The sequence below is a fragment of the Equus przewalskii genome, chromosome 23 (genome assembly GCF_037783145.1).
Source record: "Equus przewalskii isolate Varuska chromosome 23, EquPr2, whole genome shotgun sequence".
Classification (NCBI taxonomy): Eukaryota; Metazoa; Chordata; class Mammalia; order Perissodactyla; family Equidae; genus Equus; species Equus przewalskii.
In genome coordinates, this window is record NC_091853.1 from 11,392,794 (window position 1) to 11,412,336 (window position 19,543).

The window sequence follows — 19,543 nt, forward strand, 5'->3', positions numbered from 1 at the left end:
AATGTGCTTCCCACACAGATGGAAAGATATGTCCATTGGAAGAACTGATCACAGAATAATCTGACTGTTAGCATGAGGTCTCAGCACAACCACCCACGTTATTGGTTGCAGTATTCATTACTACTGATTTCAGCCTCATTGAGATATGGTTTTGTTTTTGTTTTTAAACTATGGATTTTTAAAAAATACTCTCTCCCTTAAGGCTTCATTGGGAGGGAGGCTTCCATAGGTAATGACTCCTCATGGAAGCCAGATCAGTGTTCTCAGTTTACAAGACCGAAGGGTGGTGCCTCAGCCTGCAGCTGCTGGAAGCCACACCTGGGATGGAAGACCCGAGCTGTGCTCTGAGTCTTTCACCGCCAGGAGCACAGGACCCTGTGGGGGACACTTGCTGGCAGAGTTCTTGTTGACCTTGTGTAACGTGGGAGGAACACAGTGCTGCAGGGTGGTTGGTGACATTAGAGTCAGTAACTATGACTTGGAGGCGTCCCTTTTTATTTACATCTTTCAAACTAGGAACACCTTGTAGCCATTTAGTATTCTCATTGGAGACCCATTTGCTTCAAACCTAGAGCTGGCCGGTTCCCAAAGCCCTGCTGAAGCTCCTGTTGCCTGAGGCTTGGCGTGGCTGTGGCTCAGCTCTCCTGTTACATGCCCCTTTGGATTTCGGGAAAATCCCTAAACTCATGTACAACCAGAAGCATCCTTTATTGGCAATCTGGACCATTAGTGTTAAGCAGTTTGGGAGAAAGATGACTACGATGCCTTCAGAATGTAGATATATAGAAGGATTTCTATCTACAACATTCTCAGCATCGGTAGCAGTGTGCACGGTTGCTATAACACCATGCATTTTACCCTTCAATTCGGATATCCCTTCCTAAACTTTGTTTTGGATGTTTTTAATGATTTTATAGGTATGTCAATCCTTTGACAGAAATATATGTTGTTCACTCTAGGCTCATCTAAAATATGATTAAAAAAAATTGGACTAAACTTGGGGCCAGCCCAGTGGCACAGCAGTTAAGTTCACCCGCTCCGTTTCAGCAGCCCCGGGATCACCGGTTCGGATCCTGGGTGTGGACCTACGCACTACTTATCAAGCCATGCTGTGGAAAGGCGTCCCACGTATAAAGTGGAGGAAGATGGACACAGATGTTAGCTCAGGGCCAGTCTTCCTCAAAAAAAAAAAAAAAAGGACTAAACTTCCGTTAATTGTAGCAGTTTGCTGAAGCGCCCTTTTGAAGGGCTGTGTGGACACCTTTACAGGCAGAGTCCACCTTGGAGATCTCTGGTCACCCTTTGGCTTAACCTGTGAGCCCTTTATGTAGTGGCCTCTGCTGTTCTAAAGGCACTTTCCATAGGGGCTTGGAATGTTTGCTTTCTCAGACTGTTTACCGTGTAACAAACGCAGAGGGAGAAAATTTTAGGAGAAATGACTAAATTGAAATCGAGATTTAGTTGATGTCTTAATTGAAACAAAGTTGATGGCTTAGTTGAAGTAGTGTGTGTTAATATAATTGATATATATATAAAACATCCTTTTCCCAGGGGAAAATAAAAGAGCTTTGATTATTTTATTACTGGAAAAAAACTACTAAATGAAAAATCGGAAATGAACGTTTATTCTTTGAATGGCACAGGCTCCCTTCCAGTATTGCCTTCTGAGGTTTTCAGATACTGGGAAGAACCAGGTTAATAAGTTCTGTAAGCACCTTTTTACCACTTTCTGGCTGCAACTCCATTCACAGATGTTTCCCCCATTATCCTGATTCAGTGAAGGGCCCCAAAGGGAAGAAACAGTGAAGTAGAAGAGAGAGGCACGGGGCGCCCTCAGAGCCTCAGCCTTTCTGCAGCAGCTGAGGCTTTATGCCTATCTCTGAACTGACACCCCGTGCCAGTGTCCGGAAGCAGGTTTTGCTTATTGTTTTGGGCTGTGTGGTTTGTTTTTTTTTTTTTTTTTTTGCAAACATAGTTCCCATCCTTATGTATCTATTTTTTCTTCAATGAAATTATCACCTTCTCTCTGTCTTATACTCAACACACACGTGTGTGCACACACACACACTCTTCCACTCACAAAATCATGATTGCCTGTTTGAGTTTCACAGGGGAGGTGGGGAAGACTGTGGATCATGAAGCCAGACAGCCTGTGTTGAATTCCTGACTCTGCCACCTGCTGGGTGTTACCTACGGGGCAAATTGACTTATACGTGCCTCAATTTCCTTATCCATAAAATGAAGATAATTATATTTTCCCTCTTATGGGGTGTTTTGAATATTATATTGGTTAATACTTGTAAGATACTTGGAACGCCTGGCACATACTAAGAATTCATTAAATGTTAACCATTATTTTTTATTATTTGCTCATAAAAAGCTTCCTAAGACAGTATCACTCATTTTTCGAAGTCGTTTATTATTCTCTGTTATGATTTCCTGAGCAGCCATGGCAGCTGGAGTCAGCCCTTTATCCCTGATTCCTCCCGTGGTACCCCGTGTATGGGCTTGATTTTTTTCGAGGCCTCAATTTCCCCTCCTGCAAATGGATGTATTGAAACCACGTTAATCCAAAAAGGTGTTTTGCTTTAGTGTATATATGGCACTGTGTTTTGGATATACAATAAATTCATGTTTTGTGTATTTAATTGAAGGAATGAAATGTTCCTGGTAATGAAAATATTTTTGTCAAAAGATAGTAAATATTTAAAAAGAATTAGGATGCAATAAAATACACTGAACCCATCTATAGAGGGGGAAATAGTGTCATAGAAACAGCAGTGTGGTGTTGACCTGGGTTTTAATCTCAGCTCTGCCACTTATTATGTGACTGTGCAAGTTACTTTCTTAACGTCTCTGGGTCTCATCGCTGCTATTGCCACCATCATCATAGTTGCTGCACTGGTGTGGGGTAGGGGGCAAGGGAACGAGGTCAGGACACTAGCTTTTTGGTCTGCTACTGGTGCCAACTGGTTATATTGCTCTGGGCAAACCACTTCCCTCTCTGTTTCATGGTTTTTTCATAACAAAAGAGGAATGGAATAGACCTTCTCAACTGGTATGGATGCTGGCAGCTGGTGGTGCTGCGAATGGATTACAGGTGTGTCCACATCTTGAACCCCTTGGCCCTTGGAGCAATTGGGTGGGGTCTGGGGTAGCAGGACTCCTTGTGCTTCCTCCTCGGATCTGAGCAGGCTCATTCATTGATCCTGGTGTATCACATAAAGAGAATTTTCAACATACATGATAACATGAAAAAGATTGGCAATACTACTCAAATGTTTCTTCTAATTGTAATAGCCCAAATTTCCCTCTTGGTAGACGTGTGATATCAGGCAAATTACTTAGCTTTCTGAACTTTGATATCCTCACTCATTTAAGTAAGATATACTCAAACTCCTTTTGGTTTGGATAAAATATGTGACTTTCCAAGTCTGATGTTGGAAAAAGGAAGATGAAGACTAAGGAAAAGTGCAAAACTCCAAGATGGTTGCTTTTTGGAGGGATATTTAATACTACAAGTGTGGCAGATATTGTTGTTAGACCCAGTGTAAAGGATTGGAGCTGTTGATCATTAACACTGGGCATAAAGCACAGCAGAGTCTGAATGGGGCCTCTGGACTCGCTGGACTTCAGAGTGTGGACCGTGGACAGTCATTGGAAGTTGTCGGTGTCCACTGAAGACAATGGAAGAGAACCCAGACTCAGTTCCCCAAAGCGTAAGAAAATACCATGAGTGCCTTGATTTATGTATTAAAAAAAGCACAAAATTATGCTTATAAGTTACCTTTTTGTAAGTCAAATCTAATTTCTCATTGGTATGTGTACATACTTAAAATGCTTTACTTTCATTCCAGATCAATCACTAGTTGGTGGTTGCTTCTGTGTACTCTCATCCTGTAACTCTTTTTTATCAAGTTGTCAATAATTTGCAAACAACTAAAGGACTAGGGAAGTCATGACATAAAATGGGTGACTATTTATTTTAAACAAATAAAATAACGAGAGAATCTCTCAATCATTCAACAAAAATATATTGAACACCTACTATTGTTCTATTGTTAGAACATCTAACATTCTTCTATTGCTGTTGAATAAGACAGAAAGAATCAATCCTGCTCTCAAAGAGTTCATGTTCTAGTGGGAGAGAAAGAAAATTAAAAAATATATTATGTCAGGTAGTGATCAGTGCTCAAAAGATACATAAAGCAGAGCGTGAGGACAGAGGGTGAGAGAGGGTGCTCTTTTGGATGGGATGGTCAGGGCCAGCTTCTTGTAGGAAGTACTGGTCAGCAGTCCTGAATGAAATGACTGAGCAAGTGATGTGACCACCAAGTTTTATTTATTAGATTTAATCGAAGTGGGAGCCACCCCTATGGTAAGGTGGCCTTTCCTTTCAGTGAGGGACTTTGACCATTGTAAGAAATTATGGAAAATGGAAGAATGCCTGCCTTTTTTTCCCCCTAGCAATCTAAATGATAAGATAGAAATTCTTTGTCAGTTAATGAAGTCTAGGTGTGGCCTATTGCAAAACAGGGAGGCTGGGTTTGGTTTTAGATTAAAAAAATCATCGCCAAGACCAATGTCAAGGAGCTTATTGCCTATGTTTTATTCTAGGAGTTTTATGGTTTCAGGTCTTAAGTTAGGTCTTTAATCCATTTTGAGCTGATTTTTGTGTATGGTGTGGAGTTACAGCTTCATTCTTATGAGTGTGGTTATCCAGTTTTCCCATTACCGTCTATTGAAGGGAGTATCCTTTCCCCATTGTATATTCTTGTCTCCTTTGTCATAATTGGCCATATACGTGTGGGTTTATTTCTGGGCTCTCTATTCTGTTCCATTGATCAATGTGTTTGTTTTTATGCCAGTACCAAACTGTTTTGATTTCTATAGCTTTGTAATACAGTTTGGAATCAGGAAGTGTGATGCCTCCAGCTTTATTCTTTTGTTTTCAATTATTTTATTGAGGTTGTATTGGTTTATGACATTGTGTAATTTCAGGTGTACATTATTATATATCAGTTTCTGTATAGACTGCATCGTGCTTGCCACCCATAGGCTAATTTTTGTCAGTCATCATACATATGTGCCCCTTTACCCCTTTTGCCCACCCTTCCATCCCATTCCCTTCTGGTCACCACTAATCTGTTCTCTTTATCTATGTGTTTGTTTATCTTCCACATATGAGTGAAATCATACAGTGTTTATCTTTCTCTGTCTGGCTTATTTCACTTAACATCATACCCTCAAAGTCCACCCATATTGTTCCAAATGGGGCAATTTTGTCTTTTTTTTATGACTGAGTGGTATTGTGTTGTGCATGTATACCACATCTTCTTTATCCATTCATCAGCTGATGGGCACATGAGTTGCTTCCATGTCTTGGCTATTGTGAATAGCGCTGCAATAAACATAGGATTGCATAAATCTCTTTGAATTGTTAATTTCATGTTCTTTGGATAAATACCCAGTAGTGGGATAGCTGGATCATATGATAGTTCTATTTTTAATTTTTTGAGAAATCTCTATACTGTTTTCCATAGTGGCTGCTCCAGTTTGCATTCCCACCAGCAGTGTATGAGGGTTGCCTTTTCTCCACATCCTCTCCAACATTTGCTATTTCTTGTCTTGGTAGTTATTTATGTCTTGGTAATTATAGTCATTCTGACAGACGTGAGGTGATATCTCATTGTAGTTTTGACTTCCTCCAGCTTTATTCTTCTTTCTCAAAATTGCTTTGGCTATTAGGGGTCTTTATTGGTTCCTTACAAACTTTAGAATTGTTTTTTTCTATTTTGTGAAAAACACCAGTGGAATTTTTATAGGGAATGTAATAAATCTGTAGATTGCTTTGGGTAGTATGGACATTTTAACAATATTAATTCATCCAATCCATGAGCACAGAATATCTTTCCATTTATTTGTGTTTTCAACTTCTTTCATCAATGTCTTCTAGTTTTCAGTGTACAGCTCTTTCACCCCCTTGGTTAAATTTATTCCTAGGTGTTTTATTTTCTTTGATGCAATTGTAAGTGGGATCATTTCCTTAATTTCTCTTTCCGATATGTTATTAGTTTATAGAAATGCAACTGATTTTTATGTGTTGATTTTGTACCCTGCAACTTTACAAAATTTGTTTATTAGTTGTAACAGTTTTTTGGTGGAACCTTTAGGGTTTTCTATATATAATATTATGTGATGTGCAAATAGAGACAATTTTACTTCTTCCTTTCCAATTTGAATGCCTTTTATTTCTTTTTCTTGCCTAATTGCTTTGGCTAGGACTTCCTGTACTATATTGAATAAGAGTGGTGAGAGTGGGCAACCTTGTCTTATTCCTGATCTTAGAGAAAAAACTTTCAGCTTTTCATCATTGAGTATGATGTTAGCTGTCGGCTTGTCATATATGGCCTTTATTTTGTTGTGCTACGTAACTTCTATACCCAGTTTGTTGAGAGTTTTTATCATAAATGGGTGTTGAATTTTATCATAAATGCTTTTTCTGCATCTTTGAGATGATCATATGATTTTTATCCTTAGTTTGTTATTGTAGTGTACCACATTGATTGATTTGTGGATGCTGAACCATCCTTTCTTTCTTAGAATAAATCCCACTTGATCATGGTGCATGATCCTTTTAATGTACTGTTGAATTCAGTTTGTAAAAATTTTTCGAGGATTTTTGCATCTATGTTCATCAGGGATATTGACCTGTAATTTTCTTTTCTTGTAGTGTCATTGTCTGGTTTTGACATCAGGGTAATGCTGGCCTCATAAAATGAGTTTGGAAGCTCTCCCTTCTCTTCTGTTTTTTAGAAAAGTTTGTTTTTTGATAAATATTAATATTAATTCTTTTTTAAATGCTTGGTAGAATTCACCAGCGAAGCTATCCTGTCCTGGACTTTGTTGGGAGGTTTTTGATTACTGATTCAAATCTCCTTACTAGTAATTGGTCTGTTGGGATTTTCCATTTCTTCGTGATTCAGTCTTGGTAGGTTTTATGTTTCTAGGAATTTATCCATTTCTTCTAGGTTTTCTGATTTGTTGGTATATAATCATTCATAGCACTCTCTTGTGATCCTTTGTATTTGTGTGGTATCACTTGTAATGTCTCTTCTTTCATTTCTAGTTATATTTATTTGAGTCTTCTATCCTTTTTTTGTTGGTTAATCTAGCTAATGATTTGTCTTTTTTTTTTTTTTTTTGTCTTTTCAGAAAACCAGCTTTTAGTTTCATTGCTCTTTTCTATTGTCTTTTTAGTCTCTATGTCATGCATTTTGCACTCTGATCTTCGCCATTTCCTTCCTTCTACCAACTTTGAGCTTAGTTTGTTCTTCTTTTTTTAGTTCCTTGAGGTGTGAAGTTAGGTTGTTTATTTAAGATCTTCATTTTTTTCTTAATGTATGTGTTTATCACTATAAACTTCCCTCTTAGAAGAGGGGGGTTTTGTTTTTTGTCTGTTAAGCCATTCCATGTCAACAAAACTGCTTCTGTTGCATCCCATAAATTTTGGTTCCTCTGTTTCCATTTTCATTTGTCTCAAGATCTTTTTGATTTCTCCTTTGACCCATTGATTGTTCAGGAGCATGTTGTTTAATCTCCACATATTTGAATTTTCCAGTTTTCTTCTTGTAATTGATTTCTTGTTTCATACCATTGTGGTTGAAAAAGATGCGTGATATGATTTAAATCTTCTTAAATTTGTTAAGATTTGTTTTGTGGCCCAACATATGACCTTTCCTGGAGAATGTTCCATGTGTACTTGAGAAGAATGTGTATTCTGCTGCTATTGGATGGAATGTTCTGTAAATATCTGTTAATTCCATCTGGTCTGACTTGTAGTTTAAGTCCAGTGTTTCTTGTTGATTTTCTGTCTGGATGGTCTATCCTTTGTTGAAAACAGGATGTTGAAATTTCCTGCCATTACTGTATTGCTGTCTATTCCTCTCTTCAGATCTGTTAATCTTTGCTTTATATATTTAGGTACTCATATGTTGGGTGTAAATATAAATATTTACAAATGTTATACCTTCTTGATGAATTGATCCCTTTATTATTATAAAATAACTTTTTTTGTCTCTTGTTACAATCTTTGGCCAAAGTCTATTTTGTCTGATTTAAGTATATCTACCCCAACTTTCTTTTGGTTTCCATTTGCATGGAATATCTTTTGTGATCCCCTCACTTTTAGTATATGTTTCCTTAAGGCTGAAGTGAGTCTCTTGTAGGCAGAATATAGTTGGGTCTTGTTTTTTTTTATCTGTTAAGCCACTCCATGTCTCGATTGGCCATCCAGCCAGTGACAAATGAGATCAAGCAACTGTTGTTTACACTGCTGTGGGATTTGGGATAGAAAACACTTTTGACAAATACCCTGTACTTTAATTACGGTTTAGCCTTTCCTGCATAAAGGAAGCAAATAATAATGTATTATTATGAACTTGCCTGCTTAGATAAATAAAACCTCACAGTGGGAATTTTAAAAGACTTTGTTGGAAGTGCAAATGATTAGTCATCCTATTTCTTTTGTTCCCCTGGCAACGTTTGGCACACGCCCCTCCTCTCTGTCTTAGTCTCTGCAGTTAGATGGGGGGAGTCTATAGCCTCAAACTGGGCATGGATTTTTATTTATTTATTTTGACTTTATTTTTCTGCTGTCCTGTCACTTGTACTCCATGGATTTGGGGGAAGGTTGGGCCAAGGTTTAGCCCTGTCGTGAAGAGCAGAGTGGGGATGAGTGAGAAGGTTGAGAAGACTTTCCATTTTATTGTTTCCTAAGGTAGTGGGGCTGGTCTTTGCTAGTATAATTTGGGAGACAATGGAAAACTACTTTCTTACTCATGGATATGATCATTTAAATTAATGTCCAGGAAAGATTCTCCTTGGAAATATGTCCCCTTTAAAGTACAAACATTTCACTGAAGAGCAAAGCATGAGGATTAAAATTCTAGATGGAACTGGAAAGGAACTCTGCCATCCTCTGGAATTGGGCTTCTCACAATGTGAGTCCTCGTGGTTCTTTTCAGGACATGCATGTTGACATTTTCACTGAAGCTTCAAAAGCAAAGGTGAATAGAACTGCTGGCATCTAATTTGAATAAAGGCAGTCTCATCAAATGACACTAGTCGTCAAGCACTCTGCCTCGTTACTCAGTTGCACCTACACAAGCACACACAGTCATGCACACCAGCTTCATGGAACAATGTCCTCGAAGCAGTAAAATTTATTAATTTAATTAAATCTTGACCCTTGAGTACATCTGTTTAATATTCTTTATGATGAAATGGAAAGTATACATAAAGCATGTCTGAGGCTACTGGAGAATGATGATTTTCTCAGGGAAAAATACTTTTGTAATTGAGTTGTGAGATGAACTAGCCACTTTTTTCATGGAACTGAATTTTTCTTGAAAGAACAACCAACAGATGAATTATGGTTATTCAGACTTTAGTGTTTGGCAGACATGCCCCCGCCCCCACCCCTAAAAAAAGAATGAAGTAAGCCTGCCTCTTCAAGGAAAACAGCTGACAGTATTTGTTACCAATGATAACATTTAAGCTTTCAAACAAAAATTAGAATTTTGGAAAACTCGTATTTGTCATTGTGAGCTTGACAGCTTTCCAATATTTAAAGACTTTTCTGATGAGATTTGTGGTGATATTAACGAAAATGATGTTTTGCTATTGTATAATGAAAAGTGTCAAAACGTGGAAGATCTGAATAACTCAGTGATCCCATATTTTCCAGATGATCAATGCACGATGTTACAAAATCATGAAGGGTAAAATGATCCATTCAAAGTACAATATAGAACACTGGATTTTAATGTTACAAAGTGTGAACTATATCATTGATATAGTTTCAGATTCCACATTGTAACTAACCTTTGAGAAACCTCATTTGTTGAGTTTAGTGTGGAACCAAAGAAGAATACCCATAATTATCACAACAGATTGAATACAGAAGTAAATACAAGAATGCAGCTCTCTTCTGCTGGGCCACATCTTAAAGAGATTTGCAAATATGCAAAGCAATGATGCTCTTCTTGATAAATTTGTTTTGTTTCAGAACATATGTTGTCATAAAAATATGTTATTTATCTTATATGTAATGGATTTATTGCTGTTATCTTTAAATGAAATAATAAATAAATTTAAATTTTGTTTTAATTTCTAAAATGGTATTTACGAATAGATATAAGCCACACATATATGGGGACTCAATCATTTTTATGAGTGTGAAGGGGTCCTGAGGCCAAAAAATTTGAGAACGGTTGTTGAAGACCAACTTCCTGACTTTGCAAATGGGTAACTGAGACCGTGATAGAGAGGTGACTCAAGCACTGGGTGGCAGTCGTGACTAGATCATATCTCTGCAAACCTCTGTGGCAACGTTTTCATTGTTTGTTTTCTACCACTACGCTCCTCCCATGACTACCTTCATACGAATAAGCCAACCAGCTCCTCTCCAGTGAGAAAGCTGGTGGCAGGAGGCCCTGATGGGGGTCGACTGGGATAGTGTTTTCTCACAGCCTGGGAATGAGGGGCCAGGGGGGAGGCTGAAAGGGCCTCTTTCTGGGACTGGGTGCCTCCATCTGGAGAGACGCGTACAGAGAGATGATGAGGGGCGCAAGTGCAGGAAGCACATCACCTACTTCAGATTTTATGCCTCCTGTTCCCAAATACAATGAGCCTTTCCCCATCCCTTGACTTTTCCTCCAGGGAGTTTGCCCGGTGGAAAGTGAACAACTTGGTTCTGGAAAGGAAGGACTTCTTCAGTTTGCCATTGCCTCTTGCCCCAGAGTTTATCCGGAACATCCGCCTCCTCGGAAGGAGACCCAACCTGCAACAGGTTACTGAAAACCTGATCAAAAAGTACGGCACTCATTTCTTACTTTCTGCCACCCTTGGAGGTAAGCAACGTCGTGATCCGACGCTAATCGGTTGCCAGATCATTGAAAATAGCTTTAAGATCCATTGAGTATAGCTTCAGTAGTCTTCCCGGGTCTCTGTGCTTCCCGGCCTATTATTGCCTGAGAAATGTTTTCTTTCTGGTTTCTCTGAGAACAGTATAGTGTCGTGACGTCCAAACTCACCCCAGAACATTGCTGTTTGTTTATAAGCATCCTCCTAAGTTGGGGGTGTGGGGTAAGGTGGCTGGGGGGCGGACAGGCTCCTACTAAGCACGTGCCAGCAGGGGGCGCTCCCAGTTTTCTTTTGACTGAGCCATCGAACCCAGAGGCTTCTCCACATCCTCATACTTGCTGTGGCTGCAGCTGTCAGACCCATAGGCAAAGAAGTAAATGTCTGTTGAGTCCCTGACCCCTGCTTCTTCTCTGTAAAGGCTGGTAACCAGCCAAACCACTTCCAATGATTCTGGGCTGGATGGGGGCGAGGTTGGGAGTGGGGATGGTACAACCTGTGGCTAGGACCCAGGGCAGAATCAAAGATCTGAAGAGGCAGAGTTCTCTCTGCCCTGGGAAGAAGAAAGCAGGATTTATTACAACATTTAGCTTGCTGTCTGATGGACAAAAAGGAGCTCTCGAAGGGTTCACGCCAGCTGGGGCGTGTGGTAGATGTCAAGTGTTTGATGGGGAAGAGGGAGGTTGAGCTTCAAGGATTTTGCCCTTTCCAAAGGAGCAGAGATATCCGGGGTGACTTCGCATAAACAACTTGAGAAAGAGAATTTTATCTCCCCTATGGAGGTAGCTTGCCTGAGACGGAGATCAATAAAGGATGTTAAATGGATAAGCTGGGGAGGAGGGGGATGAACTTTGGAAGACTTACAGAATTAAGGAAACAGAGGAGGGCCTCTCAGGCACTGATGCCTCTTACCCTGTGGCACAGTCAGAAGACAGTGTTCTAAAGTTAGCAAGGGATGGGGAAAAGGGCAAGAGCAGGGGCACCAGACTCCTTCTCAGCTCCATCGATCCTGGCCAAGGGTTTCATGTGCTTATTCACTGGGGATTAAGGAGCAGAAGGCCTCACCAATGAACCCATGTTGTTTGCTACAGGAGAAGAGTCCCTGACCATTTTTGTGGACAAGCGGAAACTGAGCCGAAAGACAGAAACAGCAGGAGGTGCCCCTGTAGTTGGGGGCAGTGGGAACAGCTCTGCTGTGTCCCTGGAGATCCTGCACCAGCTGGCAGCCTCCTACTTCATCGACAGAGAGAGCACGCTGCGACGGCTGCACCATATCCAGATAGCCACAGGGGCCATCAAGGTAACGGTCTGGAGGTACTGGGAGAGGGAGGCGGAGAGGCAGAGAGAAACCGAGGGGGAGGCCGGAGTCTTAACCAGCTCCATGTCAACTGGGACTGACTGATTCAAGACGCTTTCTGATGTAGGCACAACCAGCCCTAAAAAATGGTCTGGGTCTCCACTGTACAGCAAATAGTCATGTGCCATCTACTCTGAGGCAGGCTCCAGCCAAGGGACTGTTGTGAAAGTAGACAAGGTCCCTCCTCTCCAGCTGTGACATTCTAGTGGTGCGTGAAGATAATAAACAAGTAAAAATCAGAAAGTAATTTCAGATAATGATATAAAGAAAGGGCAGAGTGTTAAGACACAGATTTCCTGGGGTGAGAGAAGGGAGCAGCTAATATTAGCCAGATTGGTCAAGGGAGGGCAGTTTGGGTTTAGACTTTGAGGCTGAGATCTGAATGATAAGGTAGCTGCGTGAAGATCTGAGGGAAGAGCGTTGTGCAGAGGGAAGTGTAAGTGCTAAGGCCCTGAGGCAGGAACCAGCTCGGTGCCGTGGTGGAACACAGAGAAGACTGCTGTGACTGCAGTAAGGAGAAGAAGAAAGACGCTGGTACAAGATGAGGTTCAGAAGTAGGCTGGAACCGGTTTTCGTGGAACATGGAGCATGGCCATGATAAGGAACTTCAATTTGTCAAAGTGCAATGTCAAAACCAGAGAGTTTTAAACAGAGGAGTGATATGATCTCATGTATGTTTTTTAAAAAGATCAATAGTTACTGTAACTTTAATACCTATAAGCCCCGTCCCATCTTCTCTACTTACATCTAGGAGATTTCTAGGAAAGTTCATAGTTTTAGAGAAGAGAAGATCAGTGAAAATACTAGAGAACGCTGGATTTTTTTATTCTAAATATAAAGTTAGGGTGGTCATTCAGGGTCAATCTTGTCTTATAAGCCTGCTTTTGTCACACCCACAATTCACAAAGAAGTTTCGTTCGTTTATTTTTTCATTCAATAAATATTTATTGAGCACCGATGATGTGTCAGGCACTGTTCTGGGGACTGAAAATCCATGAACAAAATATGTAAAGTCCCTGCCCTCATGAGGCTTAAATTCTAGTGGTGGAGACATAAATAAATACACAATGTCAGGTGACATTAACGATATGAAGAAATAAAGCCAGGGAAGAGGATAGAGAGTGATGGGGACATGGTACTTAAGGAAGACCTCTCTGAAGAAATGTCATTTAAACAGAGATCTGAATGAAGTGCGAAGCGAGCCACACAGGGATCTTGAGTGAGAGCATTCTACAGAGAGAAGAGCTAGGGCAGTTGTCCTCAAGTGCGAGTGTGTGTGGTATGACCTGGGAACACCGTGTAGCATAGCTGGAGTGGAGTCAAGAGAGAAGAGGGAGATGAAGCTACAGAGGTTGCAGGGGCCAGATCATGAGGGCATTACTGATTAGGGAAGAGAGGGCAAAGGGGGATCCTGGAGACCAGTGCAGTGACTATTGTCATGGTCAAGGTGAGAAATAACGGTGGCTTGGACAAACTGGCTGTATAGAGTTAGCGAGAAGTTGGCAGATTAAGAGTATACTTTGATGGTAAAGCCTACAGGATTGGTTAATGAATTGGAAGAAAGGAGTTCAGATTAACAGCAAGGGTTTTGGCCTGAGCAATTAGATGAAGAGGGATTCCATTTACTGAGAAGGGTAACACTGTGGGGAGGAACTGATCGGAAAGAAGTAAAGCAAGAGTTCGGTTTTAGACATACTGAATTTGGCATTCCTATTAGACATCTAAGTAACAGCGTACAGGATAACAGTGGCAGACCCACCTCACTTCAATGCCCAGGAGGTGAGGTTTGGGAAAGCAGACAGAACTAGAGAAGACTGCGGAGGAAACCATGCCCTCAGGATCCACTAGGTTGTGGTTAACGCAAAATGGTAAAGCCAACTCTTGAGAAGAGATGGAGTCCATAGGGGATCTTGCTGAGGGCTGATCATGAGATTCAGAGAGCCCGATGGAAGTTAACATGAAGAGAAGGGGTCATTTAGGGGATGTACAGTGTTTGGAGTGAGAGTCTGAGAGAGGAGGCTGACTGAGGTTAACAGAGATTTAGGGTACATTTGGGAGGCTAGTATCTTAGGTGGCTTAAGATGATGAAAAAGAACTGTTAGTAGCCTGAAGTGGGTTTTACTAAGAAGATAGACCCCTGTGGAAGCCCCTCGCTCCCTGGTCCTGGTGTGGGCTGTGTCAAAGTTGGAGAAGAATTGATAGTGTCATGACATGAAAGGTAGGCCTAGATCAACAACTCAAGGATTCCATTAATGTTCCTTCCTATCCTTTGACCTGACCAACTTTTCACTTTCTATCACCGCTTCATGGCCTCATTTCCCCTTCACCCAGCTTAGGTTCCCTGGTCAATCACTGTAATCATTCCCTTGCATGTATCTTTAACTTGCCCTTTGCGTCCTCTTCATACCCACTGCCATTCTTTTGATTCAGGACCTCGTTTTCTGGCATTGTCTTTTTAACTAGGCTTCCTGTCTCCATTCTCAGCTCTTCTCCCTGATTCAACCTCTATGTTGCTTGCATGAGTGCAAATCATCATATAATATCATCCCCTTGCTTAAAATCCTTCAGTGGCTCCTGACTGTACACGGGACAGAGTCCAAACCCCTGTACCCAAGCCAGGGTGGCATTGTGTTGCAATGGAAAGAACAGATGCTCAGTCCCAAGGAGTCTGAGCTCTGCCACTGCCCATGGTGGGGCTTTGAACAAGTTACCAAACTTCTCTGAAGCTCAGCCTGCTCATCCTAAAATTGTTGAATATAGAATGCATGAGCCACAGCACAACTGGAGCTGGAAAGAGATCATTCCTCTTCTTCCTAACAAAACGGTAAGGCCATTGAAGATCCGTCCCTGCTGTCTTCTAAGTTTCATCTCCAAAAAAATCCTTTTTCACTCTTCTCTACCCCATTTCCCTCCTCAGCCCTTCACTTACCATTTACATCATGTAACCCAGTCCTATCTACCAGCCTTCATTCAGACATCCCATGCTCTGTGTCTCCCTTCCCTGCACCTGCTGTTTGTTTTGCTTGCAAGGCTTGTCTGTTCACCTGAGTGGCACTTTCTACTTCCTCACCCTTCTTTGCTCAGCTCAAAAAGATAATTCTTTGGTGGAGCCTTTCCTGACTCCCAAGGTAGTTTAATGCCCTGCCCCCCCCCACCCCCCCCACCCCCCCACCCCCGCTCAGTGTTTCAAGCACACGCCTCTTCTACAGGGCATATCATTTGAACTATAATCGTGGGCTAACATGATGACCTCTGAGACTCTGAGGTCCTTGTGGGAGGGACTGGGTCTCATTCATCTTTGGTTCCCAGTAAGAATACATATTTTGCCACATTCTGAGTAATGAGGAGAGGTTTGTTGAATGAATGAGTGAATAAATGAATGAGTCATTGACCCCATTTTCCACATGGGTTAGGCTCTTCTCAGTGTGTGCACAAGTGCATAAAAGCAGTTTTAGCTGAAAGAAACAAATCTACTCAAGGCAGCTTGAATGTAAAGCTGGTTTATTAAGAGGATCTTGTGAAGAATATCACAGTCTCCAAGGACAAGACACTAAATCCAATCCAGACACATGAGCCTTGTAAAAGGACAGTAACACTCACAGTTTACTCTCTCTGTTTCTTGTTGGAACATGTCTTTACTTTTTCGTCTCCACCTGCTTCGTCTTCCTGCTTCTCTTGTCCAAGTTCTGTCCTCTGTTTATTCTAGACTTTTCTGTGCCCCAATGACTTCAGTTTACAGTAAGCTTTATCTTGATCTGGAACTGACTCTGGCCTTGACTGAGTATTATCTTTCTGTTTCATCTCTCAGTCGGTGCCATCAGGGCAGGGACCACGCTCTTGTTCATTGTTGTATCCTCAGTTCCTGGGACATAGTAGGTGCTTGATAATTATTTATTCTGAATTTTGTGTCCATAATCACCGTTTAAATTTTTTCTCTCAGTATCACTGTTCCAAATTCCTTGGAGAAAGAATCTGGCTCAGGGTCCACCTGAGTCCAATATGAAGAATAGGGGTTATTTAGTCTCAACATGGCTTATGGGACTCACCTCCTCAGCAAGGTGTGTAGGCGGTGGAGTAAGAGGTGGGCAGGCACCCCAATCCACATCTATTATAGTGCTGTGGATGCATTTTCCAGAACTATAGCCACTTCCCATCTCCTCAAAAGAGGAGCCGCCATCCTCGGAAGCCTCTTTTTGAAATCAATCACACATGGAATGTGAGATGAGTGTTCAGCTTCCCTTGGGCTGATGACCCAGCGTTTGTTTCTCTGTGGAGGACTACAATGGGTTCTCCTCATGGGATGCAATTCAGAGAACCGTGAGAAAACAGGATCATTTAGTGTTCTCTTTGACCTCCACTGTCCAGCCCCTTATCTCCACATCACTTTGTGAGCTCTGATGACCTGCGTGACTTGTGCAAGGACACTCCACTAGACCAAGGAGCAAAGGGAGGTGTCAGTATCCCATCCCACAGTTCTGCTCACTTGATAGGGTTGACCCACCCATCTTGTCTTGACAGTAAAGGTGTCTCACCACAACCCATCTCTTTGCACTGATATACTTAGCACTTACAGATCCACAGAACCAGGGCCAGCAGGCTGGAAGCACCTAGCATCCTGGCTAGCTAGCACTCTCTTGTTGGCCATGCAGCACCCACCACCTACTTCCCTCCACTGAACCTGCCTTAGCAGTAGTTGAGCTGGCTTCCAGCACTGTCCTTGCTCCAGATGGAGGTGGCTGGGGCTGAGGGGCTCTGCTCATAGGCTCACCCTTGGTGAAAAAAAATTCCTTGGGCCTATCCGCCTGTTTCTTCTTTCTCTAAGCTGGTGTGCTCCTACTTTTTACCCTTTGTTAACGACTTCTTTTCACCAACATGGAGAAAGAGGCACTCTACCCCTTCTGTTTACCCGACACATTCCTCTGAGATCCCACTGAATAACCCCCTCGGTTGCAAGGTTTCCCCTGGTCAGCACACACCTCTCTTATAGGATTTGTCACATTATGTTGCAGCTGCTTACGTGCATGTATCCTCCTCCCAACCCCCATCACGACAGGAGATCTTAGAGCAGTAGAAACTCTGCAGAGTCATACAGTGCCAGGTCCCTTCACAGTATCTGGCATGTGGTGAGACACTCAATAAAATGCTTGATGGGGGAAGGCAGGCTATATGGTTTAGTGAGAAACAAACTTACTCAAGTGAGAAGACTTGGGATTGGGTTTCAGCCTTGATGCTTACTATTTCTATGACCTTGAGAAGCTATTGAACTCCTTGACATGGAGTTCCCAGCTCTTTAACTCACCTGTACCGGGGGCGTACATTCAGCAGATATGGGTGCACCAGTTATGAAAATATTAAAACACTTCCATACCAGCTTGTAGATAGTCTTCACCCAAGCCCCCTGTGTGCCACCCTAACCACCTTGATCCCTCCCCTGAACCCCCAGATCTCCCCCTTCATGGTAACCAAAGGGGTAATGCCCCTCTGGAGGCCTCCAGAGTTCTGCTTTGACATTATGGCTGGCCCATCTTCTGATTAGTCAGCACACTCTGTCCTACCTGCTGATAAATATTGTGACTGTCACCCTTGACTCTACCATAGGGTCGGGGTGACACCACATGGTATAGTCCGCATGGAATACTTTGCAAACTGTAAAGGGCTGAACACTTATCCCTCCTGTCCGTAATTCCCGGGAAGGGATCAGAGCCGTAAAGGAGGGGAGGGGCCTGTTTCTTAATTGGAGCTCACCCTGTATTTAATCGGAGGCTGAGGAAGGACTAGGTGGGGAGAGTTTGAGACGCTCATGGGCTGATGAAAAGAGCCCACACCAAAGTTCAGGTGGATCCCAGGATGGCGAAAGGGAGCGGTTCTCACAAAGCATCCTTACACTGACTTGTCCGAATCCCTCACCGCAGCAGCCTGAGCTTCAATTTGCAGCTCTTTTAAGCATACACACCATCAGCTGTGCTCTTCCTGCCCAGTCTATCGCTCACAATTAGAAGCCCATTTTGCTGGGCTCTTAGCTTTGCAGGTGTCCCCTAGGTAGGACAAGAGCAACGGGGAAGTGAAGGGCGGGTGCGGGGAGTAGACTCCGGAATGAGGGTTTGCATGATCTGGTATTTATGTAAAATTGGATCTGCTAATGAACCTGAGATCCATCAGGGCTTTTGGAAAGCAGGACGGTCTCTGTCAACAGACCAATTAGCACACAATTATTTTCCCTTTCTGAAGGCTTATCTGAGGCGCTCTTTGAACACACGCCTGAGTGAACTGCACTTTCCATTACCTCTCTGGGCCCTCTTTATAATCTGCCGAAGCTGTCTGCCTCTTCGACAGAGAAAGGCCCGGGTTTCTCTGCACCAACCCTCCAGAGACTCTGGGACTTTCCTCACTGGGGGGAGGGGTCCTCAGGCCATCCTGCTATCAAGTGCTCAGGCACTAGGTGCAGGAGGACCCTCTCCAGCTCCCTCTCTTCTTCCCACCTCCCTCCTTCTCTAGAGAGGACAGAGGTGGCTCAGAGCAGAAGAGCAGGGGAAAGAGCAATGACTTAGGGATGTAGTGAAACCTGATGGGCCTTCCTTGCTCGGAGATCTGGCTTGGATCCTTCCCCCTAACAGGAAATGAGCCTGGGCATTATGGTCTTTGTCTCATCCTCATCCCCATCTTTGTGCCACGATTAACAAAGGGAAGCTACTCACACCCTTTCAAGGATTTACCTAATTGATCATCCTCTTGGGGAAGTGACCTTTGGAAATAGCAAAGTAAAGGTCAGATAACAGATCAGAGCCAGCCCCTAAACGCTGAACAAGATGGTGGTGGTGGTGGTGGTAGGGAAGCGGATGGATTGGTGGTAGATAGGTAAGGATAGTGGTGAGACAAGGGAGAGGAACAGGGCTGGTCACTGTTCTCCTCCTTGGGAGCCATCCTACTTCTATATAAGGTGTATAGCTCCTGCCCAGCCTGGACCTGATGCTGATGAGTGACCAACTCAGGGGTGGGTGGATGGAAAATCCAGGGCAAAACTCAGTGACAGTGTAGTGGCCAGCTTACCTGGAGATGGGGACAGAGAAGTCTCCCAAATTCTGCACTCACCATCCCACCTTGACCACCTCATTCCAAGAGGGGCAGTCTCCCCCAGAATATCTGAGTTGTCTTTAGCCATGGCTCTTTTCCTAGGGGTTTTTATACCATATAGATAAAAAAGACTTTACTTGGAGAAAAGTCTGCCTCTGCCTTCTCTGCTGCAGTCAGACAACTTAGCTTGTC

General features: G+C 42.5%; 1 protein-coding gene across 3 annotated transcripts in view; it reads left to right on the forward strand.

The window, feature by feature from the left end:
* The window catches only part of BRINP2 (BMP/retinoic acid inducible neural specific 2), a 109,217-nt gene that overhangs the window by 77,574 nt on the left and 12,100 nt on the right, over positions 1 to 19,543 (forward strand). For all 3 annotated transcript variants that reach the window (XM_070591361.1, XM_008522153.2, XM_070591360.1), the window contains exons 3-4: positions 10,723 to 10,913; positions 12,015 to 12,223. In XM_070591361.1, coding sequence (XP_070447462.1) covers positions 10,723 to 10,913; positions 12,015 to 12,223 — 400 coding nt within the window. The remainder of the gene's footprint in view (positions 1 to 10,722; positions 10,914 to 12,014; positions 12,224 to 19,543) is intronic.